At 39.8% G+C, this 18,320-nt stretch overlaps 1 protein-coding gene across 4 annotated transcripts; it reads left to right on the forward strand.

Annotated features, from left to right (window-relative positions):
• LOC311217305 (beta-1,4-galactosyltransferase galt-1-like) lies at positions 1-18,320 on the forward strand. Of its 4 annotated transcripts, none has more exons than XR_014619018.1 (5): positions 1-115; positions 6,801-8,885; positions 14,450-14,474; positions 15,917-15,995; positions 16,960-17,218. XR_014619018.1 is itself a non-coding variant. In XM_084299266.1 (4 exons), exon 4 carries the CDS (start codon positions 17,020-17,022, stop codon positions 18,313-18,315), a length of 1,296 nt encoding a protein of 431 aa, XP_084155392.1. In that variant the 5' UTR covers positions 68-115; positions 14,450-14,474; positions 15,917-15,995; positions 16,960-17,019; the 3' UTR covers positions 18,316-18,320. The 4 variants fall into 4 exon arrangements, 2 of the variants coding, with proteins under 2 accessions (XP_084155391.1, XP_084155392.1); XR_014619019.1 differs by having other exon boundaries at positions 14-111; XM_084299266.1 differs by lacking the exon at positions 6,801-8,885 and having other exon boundaries at positions 68-115; positions 16,960-18,320.

Genomic DNA, 18,320 nt, shown 5'->3' on the forward strand with positions numbered 1-18,320 from the left:
GCAGATGTTGGGGGGACAAGCGGGTTTGCAAGGTCTCTCATTTCAATGCGCAAATCAGGCTGGGCTGAAGTACTGGAAAGCATGAAGTGCTAGACAAGGAGGCTAGAAACTGTGAGTAAGTACATTATCATTTGATTCCTCATATGTTCAGGAGGGCATAATTTTGCATATTCTGGTGAAGTGCCAAGACTGCACCTAACGACCATGGATTCCATTACAAATTATTTTCTCCTTGTGTAACAAATGAAAAATATCAAGGTTTTGTCTAACTATTCCAGACAAAATGGGTTACAGTGTTTTAGAAAGCTCATCTAAAGCATCTATACAAGCAAGGCTCTTACTGTTTTGATGGAATAAGTTGCTTTTACTTTGTTGATACATCTTGCTGTAAAACATCATCTTCTGGTTTCTGCTCTGTAACACAGGTAGTATTAATCTAAACAGGCAGAGATGGTCTAGATATGCTAATGTATTTTAAAATTTCTCTTTTAGACAGGAGGGATATTTTTCATTTTCAGAGCACACAAATAATTTTTTTCAGTAACTAAAACAGACTGTAGTGATATCAGACAGTAAAATAGTGGTCATTTTCTTGGCATCAGAATGTCATCTGATATGAAGTGAGGCTTTGCCAACATATGCTCATTAAAAAAAAAAAAGGGGGGGGGGGACGACAATACCAAGCACAACAGTAAGTATCTCTTAAGAAGCCTGCATGTAGAGTCTTTTTTCAGAATGACAGTGGCTACACTTGTTCAAATATATTTGCTCTGACAACAGCTGAGAAGAATGTTTTTTTAATGATACTGTCCCAGCTAGAAAAAGAGAAACTACATTTTTAGCCACCTTGTTCAGTGGACACCAGGTAATGGTTTTAGCCTGTGGATTCCAAAAGAACTGGCACACATTTGAACACAAAATCATATTTCATATTTAGGAATTGATGCCATGTCTTTCTCAGAAAATTGTACCAACTAGTCTTCCTGAGAACAGGTCAAAATTAGACCAATATGATCAGGGTCAGGCATCACTAGAAGTTTCCAGAAGCTAAACAAGTCTTTGATGGGAAAACAGTATGTTATTTAAATAAATTTTATATATATTTGTATGTGTCTCTATAGCTATTATAGATAACATGTAAGAAAAGGGGCTTACTTGTTTCTTTAGATTCCCTATATATATACTTCTGGCATTGTAAAACTACTAATTTGAGGTAGCAGACCAGCTGCTTCTGTGCCTCGTAGGCCCGTTGTTTGTCTAAAAGTACACTACAGGGATGAATTTTAGTTTGCACTAATTTGGTAATATATGCATACAACATTTGCGAAAAAAAAACTGTATCAAGTTTGTTTGCACATAGTTAAGAACAGACAAAAAATTGCTGTGCTTAGATGTGAGGTACAAGGTAACGTGTAAGTGAACTTCCTGCTTTGTGTAATGTGCATGTAAAACTAAAATGGCGACTTCTGTGGCGGGGGGGTATGAGGGGGATGTGCAGGAATTGCTCTTTTACATTGGCTAGAAAGGAAGCACAGGTAAACAAGTGTTTGCCCATAGTGGATTTTAACATTGGGGCTCTGTTGCAGGAAGAGACTATTAATATGTCTTCAATTTAAAAACAATGCCTTTTCCATGTAAATTTCCCAAGCCTGATTTAACAGGAAATTTTTAAGGCATAGACCCGCCTGGTGTAACACTAATGCAGTAAATCATCCCTCCAGAAGAGTAATTAAATTTATATCATGGTCCTGTGATCTCTACCTTTCTCAATCACATTATTGTTCTCCTGGATGGAAAGAAAAGATTGTACCCATAAACTATTCTACTTTTAGAAATTAATTGAGGTTACTGTAGTAGTTACATATATTAAAGTTGCTGTTAAATGCATCTTGGTCCTATCTGTTGATTACAAGAGAACACTGACAGATAAATCTTCCAGAGTGTTAAAAAAATAGTAATTTTTTTTAAAGTTTATTTAAAAAACAAACAAACAAGCAAACAAACACCAAGAACGAGAACTTGGACTGACTTTTTCTGTGCTGTTGTCAACTTCTTTTTCTTTATTTATTTTCATGAATTTTTCTGTAACTATTTTTCAATTCCACTTCTCAATTATGAAAAAGCTTCAATCTAAAATATTCCCTCTTAGTTTTCTAAGACAACATATTAGTAATTGTAAATGGTGTATAATCCAAAAATAAAAATAACAATAATTATCTGAAGAACTTTGGTGCAAATTAATTAACAGCTGATTATGCTGATACAGATAGATCTCTTGGTCTGAATTATATGACAGCAGATGAGATATTTTCTGTAGAATCATGTGTTACCATAAATGTCAGTCAGTGAAACTGTCTAAGACTCAATTTGGAGCTTTAGAAAGCAGGCATTCTTTAATTGAGGAGACAGACGCACAGGGGATCACTCTACCTAGTGTGCATGCCGAATTTTTCAGGTTACAGGGGTGATATGCAATCAGAATATATATATTCATTAGGTTTCCAATAAATAATTAGCATATTCATGATATTTCCTGTAAGCCACTAAAATACGTAAGTATCCCTGACACATGCACATTTTTATCTACTGGTGGTCTTTCAGGGTCCTCTGGTCATCAGTAGTCTTCCTCACTATGTTTGCTGTTTGAACCCAGTTCTTCAGCATGCTTAGGCCATCTCCTTCTTTCTTATCGTTTGGTTTCAACTTAGGCGTGCATACTAAGCGACATTATTTACACATCCAAGGACACATGCCTAACATGAGTTCCCCACCTATTCTTTTCAGACACCTCCTTCAGACCCAAGCTATCTTACTCCCCTCCCCTGTCCTTAGATACAATTCTGTTAAAAATAAGACTGACTAACTAGTAAGTAAGGTAGCATCGGGGATATAAAGTTTCTAGACTTCCTTCTATCTAACTAAACATAGTAAAGGTTTGGCCTATCTGTTCATAAAACATTTCAGTTTTGGTTCTATCAGGGAGACAACCATATGTCCTGACTGTGTATCAATCCACTCTTTTCTTTTGAGGGTTTGTAGTGAGCAAGCTGCAACTCTTAGCTAACTCTCTAACTAAACTCTCATATTAGTTTACTGTAAGCTCCAACAGAGGTTGGAGCAACAATTATAACATTGTATCATTATACAAGCTATTATATACAGCCATAACAAAAATGATTAACAAATAATTCCCATTTCCAAAATTATTGTCTTTTCCAGACCCTTAATTTTGAACAGCAGTTGAAGATAAATTGAACTAATACATATATAAAACTAAAAAAAATAAAAATAAATAGTGTAATTACTACAGCTAAATTTTTCTTCATCCATAACTTTAAATCAGGCAACCAGGATGTCATATAATTCCACATTTCAAAAACTCCTAGAATCATAGAATCATAGAGTTGGAAGGGACCCAACAGGATCGTCAAATCCAACTTCTGGGTCCTCAAAGGACCACCCAAAAAATCAGACCATGTGTCTGAGAGTGTTGTCCAAATGCTTCTTAAACTCCAGCAGGCTCAATGCCGTGACCATTTCCTGGGGAACCTGTTCCAGTGCTTGACCACCCTCTCAGTGAAGAACTTTTTCCTGATATCCAGTCTGAACCTGCACACAGCACTCAAAGTGAGGCCCCACTAGTGCCTAGCAGAGTGGGACAATCATTTCCCTTACAAGCTAGCAAAGCCACTTCTGATACACCCCAAGATACAGTTGGCCCTCCTGGCCACGAAGGCACACTGCTGACTCGTGTTCAGCTTGTTGTTGATCAAAACCCCCAGATTCCTTTCTTCGGGGCTGCTCTCCAGCATCTTGTCCCCAAGTCTGTACTAGGGTTGCCCCTTTCCAGGTTCAGAATTCTGACACTTGCTTTCATTAATCTTCATATTATTGGTAACTGCCCAGCTCTAATTTGTCCAGATCGCTCTGCAAAGAACTCCCCACCCTCAATGGAGTCTACAGCTCCACCTAGTTTGGTATCATCCATGAAGCTGCTCGAAAAACCTTCAAGGCCTTCATCCAAATCATTTATAAAAACATTGAAGAGGACTGGTCTTAAAACGAAGCTCTGGGGAACCCCACTAGTGAGAGGTCTCCAGCCTGATGTAACCCTCAGTTACAAGAACCCTCTGGTCCTGACCCATCAGCCAATTGTTCACCCATCTTATTATGCTTTTTTCTAACTGTGTTCTTGTCATTTTTGTCCAGAAAGATACTGTGAGAGACAGTATTGAAAGCTTTATGGAAATCCATAATCAACTCCATATAATGTATCATCCCAGTGAACCTTGTGTAAAATTTTGATCTGCTTCTAGATTTCATTCAAGTCTGTCGTCATTCTTCCAGTCTGATCCACATACACACAGCTGGCCTAACTGAGTCTTAAGAGTAAATTTCATTTTTTCTTCTCTGCTACTAGACTAGGGCAGATCCCATCTAATATCTAACAGTCTGCTTATTTCAGTTGTTATCTTGGCTATAAAATGTGGAATTCTACCTGATGACATTCCCAAAGGTATCCCAAATCTTGGAATTATTTCTTCTAACAAAGCTTTTACTACTTCTCTTGCCTTATTCAGGCCAACCTGTATGTATGTCCACGAGGACTAACAAATACTTTAGGTGCCTCTCCCCCTTCCCCCCCCTTTTCTTGTCAATTTGGTAAAGTCTATTTGTCAATACTCTCCAGGTGCCTGCCCTCAGTAGTGTGGAGACTTTTTTTTTTTTTTTTTTTCCTGGTATCCTTCCAAATTGAATTTTATTCTGTGTTTGGATTATTCCTACAACATATTTCACACCTCTTGGTGACTGGCCTCAATAGTCTCTACCATATTCCTGCTAATAGCTGATATCTGTAAATGCTTTAACAAATTTTCTGTTCCCCAGTGCAAAGAATTATGCTATTTCTTCACTAGATTATTCATAAGGGAAATAAGGGGATAGGGTACTACTACTAGACGTGAGGGTGTAACTGCACATCCATTCTCCCATTTTTCCACTTTTAATGTTTCAGTTAATCTTAAATCTTGCTTATTGTAAATAGGGTTCTTTTGAAGAGTTTTTCCTCTGGCACTATAGCTAGTACTTCTTTTTCCATGCCTTTTTCTGCAGCCCATTCTGTGGCTAAATCAGACAGCTTATTTCCTCTTTCTTGGGTGGTTCACCCCAATTGGTGAGCTTTACAATGCATAATAGCTACAGCAAGAGGAATTTGTATACTTGCAAGCAAACTAAAAATCTCTTCCTTATGCTTTATCTCTGTCCCTTTTGTAGACAGTGGTCCTCTCCCTTTCTAAATGGCTCCATGTACATGGACTATTCCAAAGGCATATTTTGAGTTAGTCCAGATGTTTATGCATTTGCCTTTGCTTAACTGCAAAGCTAGAGTGAGGGCAATGAATTTGGACTTCTGGCCTGATGTGCTGGTAGGTAGTGTTTGAGCTTCCGCTACCATCTCAACAGTAGTGACTACATATCCAGCCTTCATAAAACTGATACAATTCCCAATCTGTGTCTTGCAAAAGAGTATACTTCAGGTTGGGTCTACTTGAATAGACCTCCTCCTGTAAGCAATCATGCTCAGGTTTACTTTCTTCATGCTGAGGTGAGAGAAACGTAGCAGGGTTGACCACAGCTGTTGTCTTTAGGGTCACATAATCTGGTTCTATCAGTGCCACCTGAAACTTTAACGTTCTGCTAGGGGAGAACCAACGTCTACCCTTCTGATCCAATACTGTAGTTACCACGTGTGGAACATAAACAGGCATTTTCTGTCCCATGGTGAGCTTCCAGGCCTCTTATATTAACAATACTATAACAGCCACTGCTTTTAAGCATTCAGGCCATCACTGACATACTAGGACCAATTGCTTGGAAAAGTATGCCAGAGCTTGCTTATATTCCCCCAAGTGCTGAGTAAAGACACTGAGAGCTACAGCCTGCCTTTCATAGGTGAAGAGTTTGAAGGTTTTTTCTAAAATTAGGTAGTCCTGAAGCTGGGACTTTCATCCAGGCTCTTTTAAGCTTATTCGGTGTTTCATTGGTCCAATGAAGGGAGCCCTCGGATAACTTCAACAATTCATTCCACTATTCCCACTATTCATTTCTATTCCCAAGAAAGCTTCTAATTCATGAACATTTTGAGGTTCTGAGCATTGGCAAATAGCTTCCTTCCTGGCATTACTTAACTGTCTCTGTCCCTTTAAGATTTCAAAACCTAAATATGTTACAATTTCTTGTGCAATTTGAGCCTTCTCTGACACTGGATACCCACTGAGTGCAAAGAAATTTAATAATTGTCAGTTCCAGACATTCTTCCTGGAAGTTGCCAGCTAGCAGTATATTGTTAATATATTGTGGTATCATTATATGTGTTTTGAAATAATTCTTACTTTTTTTTTTATTATTATTTTAATTTTTTAACCAATAAATAAATAAATAAACAAAAAGAACAGTTGAACAATATCTTGATTTGCAAATTACACCAGGCAGCAGTGCTTTCATTAAGTTCTTCAAAGCTAGAACTCTGAAGTCAGAATAGAGATGTAACTAAAGTGACAATTTTGTAAGCAATTTGAAAACTGTTCAACTGTAGAGTTAAATAAAATGAAGCTTGCTTCATTATTCTAAATGCCAAGTCTATATGAAAGGTTTTAAAATTAAGTTTAAAGTATCAGAAGTATAGCTACTGTCTGTAAGAGAATACAGCTCAGTGCAAAACGTATCTTGTTTATTTTATTTTATTCTGGCAAGTCACAAAGTTTGTTTGTTTTTTTTTTTTTCTTTTTTCTTTTTTACAGAAAGTAAATAGAACACTGTGTGTAAAGTTGTGTTAATTTCCAAACTGTGAAGTTCAGCAATGATACACAGTGGAAAAAAACATATTTGTACTATTGTGTGTGTTCTTATTTTTGGAATTATTTTCATCTACTCCTGGAAAAGTCATCAGCTACAAAATAATATATCCAGGAAAATCTTCCCACCAGCAAAAGCTGTCACTCCAGGAGGTCAGCTCTGTAGGGGAAAACCTGCCCAAAATACAATAACGCCATTAAAGGATAACAGAACTTTTATTATATCCCCATACTTTGATGACAGAGAAGGCAAAGTCACGCGTGTGATTGGGATTGTTCACCATGAAGATGTAAAAGAACTTTACTGCTGGTTTTGCTGCCAGCCCCATAATGAAATACAAGTGACCAGCTCAGAGATTGATGTTCATTCAGATAGATTTGGATTCCCTTATGGTGCGGCAGATATAGTTTGTGTGGAACCTGAAAACTGCGATCCAACACATGTATCAATTCATCAGTCTCCGCATGGAAATATTGACCAGCTACCAAGGTTTGAAATTAAGAACCGCAAGGCTGAGACCTTCTCTGTTGACTTCACTGTATGCATCTCTGCCATGTTTGGAAATTACAACAATGTCTTACAGTTTATACAAAGTATGGAAATGTACAAGATTCTTGGGGTACAGAAAGTTGTAGTCTATAAGAACAGCTGCAGCCAGCTGATGGAGAAAGTCTTGAAGTTTTATATGAAAGAAGGAACTGTGGAGATCATTCCTTGGCCAATAAACTCATACCTCAAGGTGTCCTCTAAATGGCACTTTTCTATGGATGCAAAAGACATCGGCTACTATGGACAAATCACAGCTCTAAATGACTGTATATACCGTAACATGCAGAGGAGCAAGTTTGTGGTTCTTAATGATGCTGATGAAATAATTCTTCCCCTTAAGCACCCAGACTGGAAAACAATGATGAGCAGTCTTCAGGAGCAAAATCCAGGGACTGGCATTTTTCTCTTTGAGAACCATATCTTCCCAGAAACCATATCGACTCCTGTGTTCAACATTTCGTCTTGGAATACCGTGCCAGGTGTTAACATACTACAGCATGTGCACAGAGAACCTGACAGAAAGGAGGTTTTTAATCCCAAGAAAATGATAATTGATCCAAGAAGGGTGATTCAGACTTCCGTCCACTCTGTCCTACGCGCTTATGGAACCAGTGTGAATGTTCCAATGGATGTGGCCCTCATTTATCACTGTCGGGTACCCCTTCAAGGGAATCTTCCTAAAGAATCCCTCATCAGGGATACGTCACTGTGGAAATATAACTCATCATTAATCATGAATGTTAACAAAGTGCTACGTCAAGCAGTACTGTAAGCTCAAAAGCGAAACTTTGTCTATAAGGAGGAAAAGTGGAGAGTTGTCTATGTGTCAGGGAGGCACTGGATATCATTCAGAGAGCACATTAAAAATCTCTTGCACCTGAAGATTACATCCTGTAATCTTTGTACAATCTTTGGGAGAACAGCCCTTTTATGTACCATCCAAACGTAAATGCATTTTAGCTGTGAAATGAAGCAAGGTATCCAGGGAAGCAATTTTCAAAACTGCTTAAAACGTTTTTGATTCAAGAAGGGTGATTTTTTTAATTGTTTGGCTTTTTGAAAGTACAATGACTTGCTTGTGTTTCTATTTCATGCATGTTAATTACATGATCTGTCAGTTAAATTTGAAGTAGAGCTCTGATCCCACTCCAACAAGGTATAGCACTGTTGTTGTCTCTCGTTTGCAGTTGCGCTCTCTTTGCTGTTCATTCCCGGGATGCTGGTGTGGGAACATGTCCCCGTGCACGGCATCTGGACCAGGGCAGACTGAGCTGCGGGGACGGGCCTGGCGCGGGATGGGCAAGCCCTGTTCGGCCCGGCACTTCTCCAGACGATTGGGCAGACCGGCGGCCCCGTTTTGCTCCCGGGACCGGTGCTGGCCGAGACACGGCCCCGCCCGTGTCAGCGTCCTGGGACTGGCCTCCGCGTAACCCAGCCTTGCAGGGAGCCACCCCGATGAATGCCTCGGCGAACCTCCGGAGGTGAGGGGAACGAAGGCATTTCGCCAGGACCGGCCAGAGGCACAAGCGGTGCGGCGCTCGCCGCAGTGATCTGGCCGGCTGCCTGGAGCCCCGCTCCGCTGGAGCGGGTGCCCGGTGGCCCTCGCGGCCCGCCGATACCGGCGCCGTGCGCGGCGCCCTGCGTGTGGCGGCGCCAGAGCGGGCAGGCGCCCCGCGACCCCAGCCCCGCGCGAGCGGTGCTGTGGAGTGCGGGGTCTGCTCCACGCGGGTCGACGGGGGTGGGGGCGCAATAACGGGAGCGAGCGCGGCAGGGGCCCTGCCGGTGGCTCGTCTAGTGCCGCAGCCGCTCACGGGGCGTCCCGCGGGGCGGGGGCTAGCCGCGCCGCTCGCTGCCCCGCCCGCAGCTGCCGCACCTTCCCAGCCAGCCGACCCCGCCTTTCCTGGGGCTGCGGAGACGGAGGCTCTGGCGTAGCCGCCACGGAGGTAATCGCTGCTGGTTTCGGTGACGCGAGTTTGGGGGGAAGAAGGGGGACAGAGCTCCGCTAGCGCCGGCGCTCCGCCGTGGTTCAGCTTCGCGCCGTGCTGCGTTTACAGTCGTGCCGGCAGCGACGCTCCGGCGTCAGCCTGCGCTAGGAAAGGCGAACCTACGGGACGAGGACCGGAGGCAGCAGGGAGAGGGGCGTGTTGCTGTCGGATATTTGGTAAACTGCTGGGCACGGTGAGGGTGTCAGGCTGCAGCGCCCGCTTGGGATCCTGTAACTGGCATCACTTGCAAAAGAGACTCGCCATGCTCAGGATTTTTATTTCCACCCACGAAAGAGCAAGTAAGATATCGGTCAGCTATAACATTATTTTGGGGTACTGATGTTGGCCCCTGGATGGTAAGTTTGAGGTGTTTATTAATTGTAAAACACAATTTTTGAAGTCTCTATCTGAATGCACTACAAGCGTGGGAGTTTAATTTTAGATTTAAAAAATGCATAACTTCTTGAAGGAATGGTTTCAGTGTGTGTTGTGGGTTAACCCTGTGTATTGGGTTTACATGGCAGGGGCTTTGGGGGTGGTGATGGTGGAGAGGTCTACAAGGGTGGCCTCTCTGAGCAGAGTCCAGAAGCTGCCCCATGTCAGATAAGAGCCAGCTCCAGTTGGCATCAAAAGAGACCCATCGCTGGCCTGAGCTGAGCCAGTGAGCAATGCTGGTTGTGCCTCTGTGAGAGTGTATTTAAGAAAGGGAAAAACAAACAACAAAAAAACTGCCACACAACAGCAGCTGTCAGAGAGGAGTGAGAAACAGCCCTGCAGACACCAACATCAGTGAAAAAGGAGGGCAGGAGCTACTCCAGGCTCCAGAGCAGAACTTCCCCTGCAGCCTGTGGAGAGGACCATGGTGGAGCAGATTGTCCCCCTGCAACCCATGGGTATCACAGTGGAGCAGATCTCCACACTGCAGCCCATGGAGGAGCCCAAGGTGGAGTTGGTGAATATGTCCTGAAGGAGGCTGTGGCCCACAGAGAGCACCCACCGAAGCAGATTCCAGGCTGGACCTGTAGCCTGTGGAGAGGAGTCGACGCAGTAGCAGGTGATCTGGCAGGAGCTGCCACTCCTGCAGAATCCATGTTGCAGCAGTTTGCTCCTGAAAAATGGATCCTATGGTACAGACCCATATAGGGCAGTTCTTGAAGCTGCTGTCTGTGGGAATCCCATGTAGGATTAGCTCAGGAAGGATGGCATCCTATGGCAGGGACCCCATGCTGGAGCAGAGGGGCCATGTTGTGGACTGACTGTAGCCCCAGTTCCCTGGTCCCCTGCACCACTTGAGGGGAGGACATAGAAGAGGGTGGATGGGGGGGGGGGGGAATGGTTTTAGTTTGCTTTTAGTTTCTCACTGTTCTAGTCTGGTAGTGATAGGCAATAAATTATATTAATCTCCCTATGCCAACTTTATTTTGCCTGTGACAATAATTGGTGAGGGACCTTCCTGTCCTTATCTAAACCCTTGAGCCTCTTCCATCATATTTTTTCACCCTTTTTCTTTGAGGAGGGGGAGTGAGAGAGTGGCTGTGGTGGAGTTCAGCTGCCCAACAGGGTAAAACCACCACAACCTGGTAGGCAGCAGAGCCCCACACAGCCACTTCTTACTCATCCCACCACCCCCAGTAGGATGGGGAAATGAACCAGAAGGGCAAAAATGAGAAAACACGTGGGTTGCATTAAAGACAGTTTAATGGATAATGCAAAGCTGCATGAACAAGCAAAACAAAACAAGGAATTCATTCACTACTTCCCATCAGCAGACAGGTGTTCAGCCATTTCTGGAAAAGCAGGGCCTCTTTACACCTAACGGTTGAGAAGATGAACACCATAACCCTAAGTGTTCTCCCCCTCCTTTCCTCTAGCTTCTTCCTTTTGTTGGTTTGGTTCAGCTCTCTCATCTGTGTCCACTCCAAGCTTCTTGTGTACCCTCAGGCTACTCACAGGGACCCAATGCATGAAGCAGAAAAAGCCTTGACCCTGTGTAAGCACTGTTCAGCAGTAGCTAAAACATTGTGTGTTATTAACACTGTTTTGGTCACAAATCCAAAACATAGCACCATATGAGATGCAAATAAGAAAATTAACTCCCTCCCAGCCAAAACCAATACAGTGATAAAAACAATAAGTTGAAATAACACTCTTTAAATACTGTCATGCAACTTTTATTTTACCTGACCTATTTCTGTTCAAAGGATACAAAGTCTAATTGTTTACAATGGGTTTATGGGTGTATGGCAGATTTTTTGTGTGTGTACAGGGATATGTGTGCTTGACAAGTCTCATGGCTCAAACTAAGTTAATGGAATTACTCTCTGGTTTACCTTCATTGCTTTTAAAATAGAAATTGCCAGTTTAATTCTTCAAGAGCAATATTCTATCAACAGTGAAATAATACTGTCCTCAGTTTAACCCTTCAAAAATTATTCTTCTGACTTTGGATCATGTAAGATCATGGAATGCCAGAACTCTGGCATTTCAAAGAGAAGAAGCTGAACTATCAAAAGTTTACTGACAGAATCCAGATTAAGATGGCAAAATTATTGTTAGTCTTTGGAATTTTTATTTAAGCACTGTTGGTATGTGTGGTTGCTTTTGGCAAAGCCATAAAGCAAAGAAGAAGGAATAAATTTTATGAAAAACAATATATTAATAAAGCTATCCATTAATAGTAGCTTGCTTTCAGTTAAACCCCAAAGAAGCCAAGTTTTAGGCTGTATAGTGTTCCTCTACTTCTGATGCTAATACTGTTTATTAGTGACTGAAATTTTGTAATTACATCTGTCAGCTGACCCCTGAAATAAATTTATTTTGCCACCCTCCACCTCTGCCCCACCCCATTTTGAGAGGTAGAAGAGTAAGGTGAGAATTATAAAAACAAAACAAAACAAAACAAAACAAAACAAAACAAAAAAAAAAAACAAAAAAAAAACAGCCACCCTTAATGTAGATGTCTTTGTGAAGATACTGAAATGAGCAGGATAAAAGATCTTCACCTGTCTCAATACAAAGAAAATAAATTAAGGAGGAAAGACACAACACAGGGAAGATGTGGGTGAGATTAATAATGATCTGTGAAGGGCTGTTGAACTAAATTAGCTCTTTGTTCCACATTTTAGTAAGGATAATGCTAATTGTGGAGAGTTCAGGAAAAGAAGGTCTGAAAATAGGAGTTGTTCTGCAAAGGTAAAAACAACACTCCATTTAGAGGCCAGTATTGAATAATTTCCATTACAAAATTCTAAGATAGACAAGTTACTGAAGAACCAGTGACAGGTGTTTAATAAATATGTCATGATCATATTGGTACAATGTGGCAAAGAAGGCACAAGTAGTTCCCTTTTGTAGGAAGGAAAAAAGAAAGACTATTTAAGTGTGTGGAAGTTTCTAAGTGCAATCTTATCACGCACAGGGTTTTTGAGCATTTTTATTTTTATTATTTTATTTTTTTATTTTTATCTTTATTTTTTTTGAGGACTGTAAGTAAAGAGATAAAGAGAAATGTAATTAATTTAGTCAGCTGGGATAGACGCTCTTTATTACAACTTTGCAGCAGAAGAAAGCATGTTGTGTAACTGCAGTTGGCTGGAAAACTGAGTCAGTGTATTAATATTGGTCTCATGACAAGCTCAGATGTATCACTCCAATGTGATGTGTGTACAAAAAAAAAAAGTAGTCTTAGCACATGTTAAGAAAGAATATGTCCAGTATGTGAGGGCTTGCAACTCTCATTTACAAATGTATTTCTGATCACCTGTGCTAGAGAGGAACTGAAACTGGACCAACTGTGCAAAAGCAACTGATCAGGGAAGAATGCTTCTTATAAGAAGAAACTAGAACATCCTGCCTTATTTAATGAAAAAAGTATTAAAAGTGAAGATTAGGAGGGGATATGACTGCAGTCCGTAAATGCAGGGAGGAAGAAAGGCTTTTTGCTCTTAATGGGAATACTGAAAAAGAACAATATAGTGTGAAGTAGTCATTGATACCATTAGCTTAATTTAGTATTAAAGCAAATCTGTATGATTTGTATCATATTCTACTTTAATACTAATTGGAATGAAAGTAAAAAAAATGAATTAATTATTATTATTAAAAGAAAATAATCTCTTTAAAATACTCTGGATACGTATTTTTGAAGTTAAAATTTGCCATGTACTCTCAGTAGTGAGAGAATATAAAAAATGCACATTTCCTCATTAATCTGACTTCATGTATTTCCTGACTAGATTTCTGTTCTATTAATCTCAGGAGGTAAAAATTCATGAGTCACATGTCAGGAAAACTGTGAATTTAACTCCTAAATATTTATTTTCTTTAAGATGCAGTTCTCTGGTGTGTCTTGACTGTTATATTTTGCTCTTTGTGTCTGCTTCTAGAAACTGCTGTTGTTTTGGATCTCTCTCACACTTTGTCATCTGAATCTGTTTTTGCCTATCTTAATTAAGCCTATAGTACTTTACTGAAAAAAATGTACATTACTGAAAAAAAAACAAAACCAATTATAGAGTATATTTTTAAAGCTCTCTTTAAGTATGCATGCGAACCACAGATATATCAACATGCATGATTAATTTCCAGAAGGAAACCAATTGGCTTTACCTATGTGCCTAGGTTTGATTTGCTTGGACAACTCCATATTCAAGTTTGTAATGTAAATTAAGTTCTTGGGAAGCAACTGTATGCTTTGCTCAAGAGAAGGAAAACTTGTTTTTCTGGTAGGTGTGGCCAGTATTATGCACATTAAAGAACACTAGTCATTTGAAGTAGAGTGTGTTGGCATGTGTCTTAGGTATTGTACCAACTTTTTCTTCTCCTCAGTATTGTTCTGTATAGAACATTTCTTGCAGATTATCTTTAAAAAAAAAAAAAAAAAGTGCTTTTATCTGATTAGAATAAACAATTAGTAGATACATTTTAGCAAAAAAAAAAAAATCAGTTGTTGAGCAGAACAGAACTTCACTCAGGTGTCTGCTTTAAAAGGTACTTTTTCTTTCAGATGTTCACTATTCAAAACAAAATTGAAATGATAACTTTTTGTCATCCATTTATAGCCAGCAAAAGAAGAAGAAATAACAGGTAATAAACGGCTTCTATACTTTTAATGATGATATGTTGGGATATTTCTTTATTAAAAACTAATTAGCCTATAAGACTGAACAATATTTTAAGAAATAAGTGATTGACAGAAAGACAAACTGTGTTGTAAGACTGCTAAAATATATAACAGTTTGGGAATAAGAATACTAAATGTTTCAGGGAAATTTCTTGGCTGTTTTCAAAATGTTTGATAAAGAGACACATCAAAATTGAGTTTTTCTCAGTCACAAATCTTCATCACTGAATTGCATAACTGTAGCAGGCTCTTAACCATGTATTTAATTGCAGTTCTACTCTAAATTATAAGGACTTCCATGGGGGATTCTCCACCTCATATTCAGAACAGAGTCAGTATTGTCAGTATGGTCTGCTGCTGCTGTTCTGCTTTCTGAGTAGTGAAAGGCAGTGAGCTTTTTGATGCCTTGTGACAGTTCTGCTCTGCAAAGAAATTTCTTGATAGCTATAAAAGTGTAATATAAAAAACACCAGCCTTGGCAAATTGGGCACTTTAAGGTTTTTATTGTGAATACATCTCTCCTGTGCTTTTTGAGGAAAGGACAATTGGGAAAATTCTGCACACAATTCTGAAGGCTTGGGCAATTATTTTTTTCCTTGGAGACACAGAAGCTAGATTGGTATATTAAGAAGCTAGATTTTTATTATTATTTATTTTTTTCCCCTCTGGCTAGAAAGCACTGTCTTTAAGCAGAAAAACAGACCATAGGGGAATTTTTCAAGCCAAACAGTAAAGCTGCTAGAGCATTTAGGGACTTCCAAAGCTGTGAAGTTGCTGAGTATGGTAACTGGATCAAAACTATGAATTTATGTGTTTAGGTACTTTCTAGTTCTCTTTTTTGCATTTCTTTAAACATGCTAGTATTTTGTTCCATCATAAAACAATATTGAGCTAGATGCTCTCAAAATAGATCTAGGCAATATGTGAAATATGAAAAAAAAAGTGTGAAATAATAGGTGTAATTATTATTTTACAATAGACTGAGTAATATGCTATGGAAAAAGTATTGTTAGAGATCTAGCACTTTCAGAAGATGCCAGATCCCTCCAAAAATGCAAGTGATTTTTATTAAGGTCCTTGAGAAGAAAATGGAAGGATAAGAAGTAGGAGAGTCTTCCAATATCTACTAAACCTATGGCATTAGTACTTATTTTTTCTATAAATAATACACATGGAAATCTGGCTCTTTTATTTATTTGTTTGTTTGTTTATGAGCAGCTAGCTTTTTGCAGTAATAACTGGGTCTGTAGATACATTTTCTTCATCTTATGCAATAGGATTGGTTTATTCTATCTTGGCATTTTACCCCACTCTTCTTGCTGGAATTCAGGGATATTTTTTTTCTACCAGTCTAGTTTTCTGGCGTAACATTAATATGATTAATCTGTGTCATGCTTCTTCCAAGAATCATTGCAGCACAAGCAGGCCTTTGAAGAGACTTGCTGTCACCTTACTATTTGTGGATCACATCTGGATGGCTAAAGGTAAATTTATAAGGAAAAATGTAATTTTAGCTCAATTTGCAGAAATTACTGATTGAGAGTGCCATAGGCTGCCAGTCGTATGTTAACACTTGCTCACAGTAGAGTGCTGCAAGAGACTTTGGCCAGCTAGATGCTCAGAGATGCATCTGTCCCTGTAGCAGCAGAAGATCAAGAGCTGACCCCTCCCCAGCCATGCTAGGAGCAGTACCAGCATTAATGCAGTGTCAGAAGACACAGATCTCTGGTAATAGTAATAATATGAGGCAGCCTTCCCTGCAAGCTCTGCCTTGTGCAGTGCTAAGTAGTGTAGAGCTGGTAACTGAGAAGCTAAGATTTTTATCACCCCCCAGCTATACATTCGCTTGTCTTCTGATGAATTGTACAAACTGACCTTCCTCTGTATGTATTGCCTCATTTGTGGTGAAACACTAATTAGGGAATGTACACATTATATGTGTAAATATGACTATATATGGACCATCATGTGTAATAATCCCTGATTGATATATTTCTTCTCTGATCAATTCTGCATATATTTCATTGATATGTCTGCCCCTTACTTTGTGAGAAGGCCAACTGAGTTCAGTTTGTGTGTCATCTGCATGTATACTACATAGATTTTTTTTTTTTGCTTTAAAAATTAGGTACTATTTAATGTTCTAAAATATTCTTTATGAAAAAATAATGCATAATGGCTCCCTGTTCTCCTGTATATACACCTCTGTCATATTTTTTCACATCTGGTACCCAAAGAACCCTGCATTAACAAAAATTATTCCAAACATCTGAAATATAGGTGCATTCAGAGTGTCACAGACAGTACCAGCCATTCATTTAAAGTTCTTTTTTTTTTTCTTCTGCACAGTGACAGAGATTTGTCCCCCTCCCCAATATTGTTTCCGAAATTTTTCAGCAATGAACATGAGTCAATATTATCTTATACTAAATATTTTCTTTCCTGCAGATACAGCAGCATAAACTGCAAGGACGAAGAAGTTTGCATCTACATTTAGATATTTTCAAAATGTTTTGTGGTGGGAAAAAATCATACTTTGCTGCCACTGTGTGCATTATTACTCTAACTTCAATGGTCACATTTTCATATATTAGATTACAGAGACTTGCTCACCTGCCAAAAATAATACAGGAAGGTAGAAGATGTAGAAGGGAAATTACAAATAAAACAATAACGCCATTAAAGGATAACAGAACTTTTATTATATCCCCATACTTTGATGACAGAGAAGGCAAAGTCACGCGTGTGATTGGGATTGTTCACCATGAAGATGTAAAAGAACTTTACTGCTGGTTTTGCTGCCAGCCCCATGGAAAGATATATGTATCAAAAGCAAAAATTGATGTTCACTCAGATAGATTTGGATTCCCTTATGGTGCGGCAGATATAGTTTGTGTGGAACCTGAAAACTGCGATCCAACACACGTATCAATTCATCAGTCTCCGCATGGAAATATTGACCAGCTACCAAGGTTTGAAATTAAGAACCGCAAGGCTGAGACCTTCTCTGTTGACTTCACTGTATGCATCTCTGCCATGTTTGGAAATTACAACAATGTCTTACAGTTTATACAAAGTATGGAAATGTACAAGATTCTTGGGGTACAGAAAGTTGTAGTCTATAAGAACAGCTGCAGCCAGCTGATGGAGAAAGTCTTGAAGTTTTATATGAAAGAAGGAACTGTGGAGATCATTCCTTGGCCAATAAACTCATACCTCAAGGTGTCCTCTAAATGGCATTTTTCTATGGATGGAACACACATCGGCTACTATGGACAAATCACAGCTCTAAATGACTGTATATACCGTAACATGCAGAGGAGCAAGTTTGTGGTTCTTAATGATGCTGATGAAATAATTCTTCCCCTTAAGCACCCAGACTGGAAAACAATGATGAGCAGTCTTCAGGAGCAAAATCCAGGGACTGGCATTTTTCTCTTTGAGAACCATATCTTCCCAGAAACCATATCGACTCCTGTGTTCAACATTTCGTCTTGGAATACCGTGCCAGGTGTTAACATACTACAGCATGTGCACAGAGAACCTGACAGGAGGGAGGTGATCAATCCCAAGAAAATGATAATTGATCCAAGAAGGGTGATTCAGACTTCCGTCCACTCTGTCCTACGCGCTTATGGGACCAGTGTGAATGTTCCAATGGATGTGGCCCTCATTTATCACTGTCGGGTACCCCTTCAAGGGAATCTTCCTAAAGAATCCCTCATCAGGGATACGTCACTGTGGAAATATAACTCATCATTAATCATGAATGTTAACAAAGTGCTACGTCAAGCAGTACTGTAAGCTCA

This window comes from Netta rufina (genome assembly GCF_964035555.1).
Source record: "Netta rufina genome assembly, chromosome: 20".
Taxonomy (NCBI): domain Eukaryota; kingdom Metazoa; phylum Chordata; class Aves; order Anseriformes; family Anatidae; genus Netta; species Netta rufina.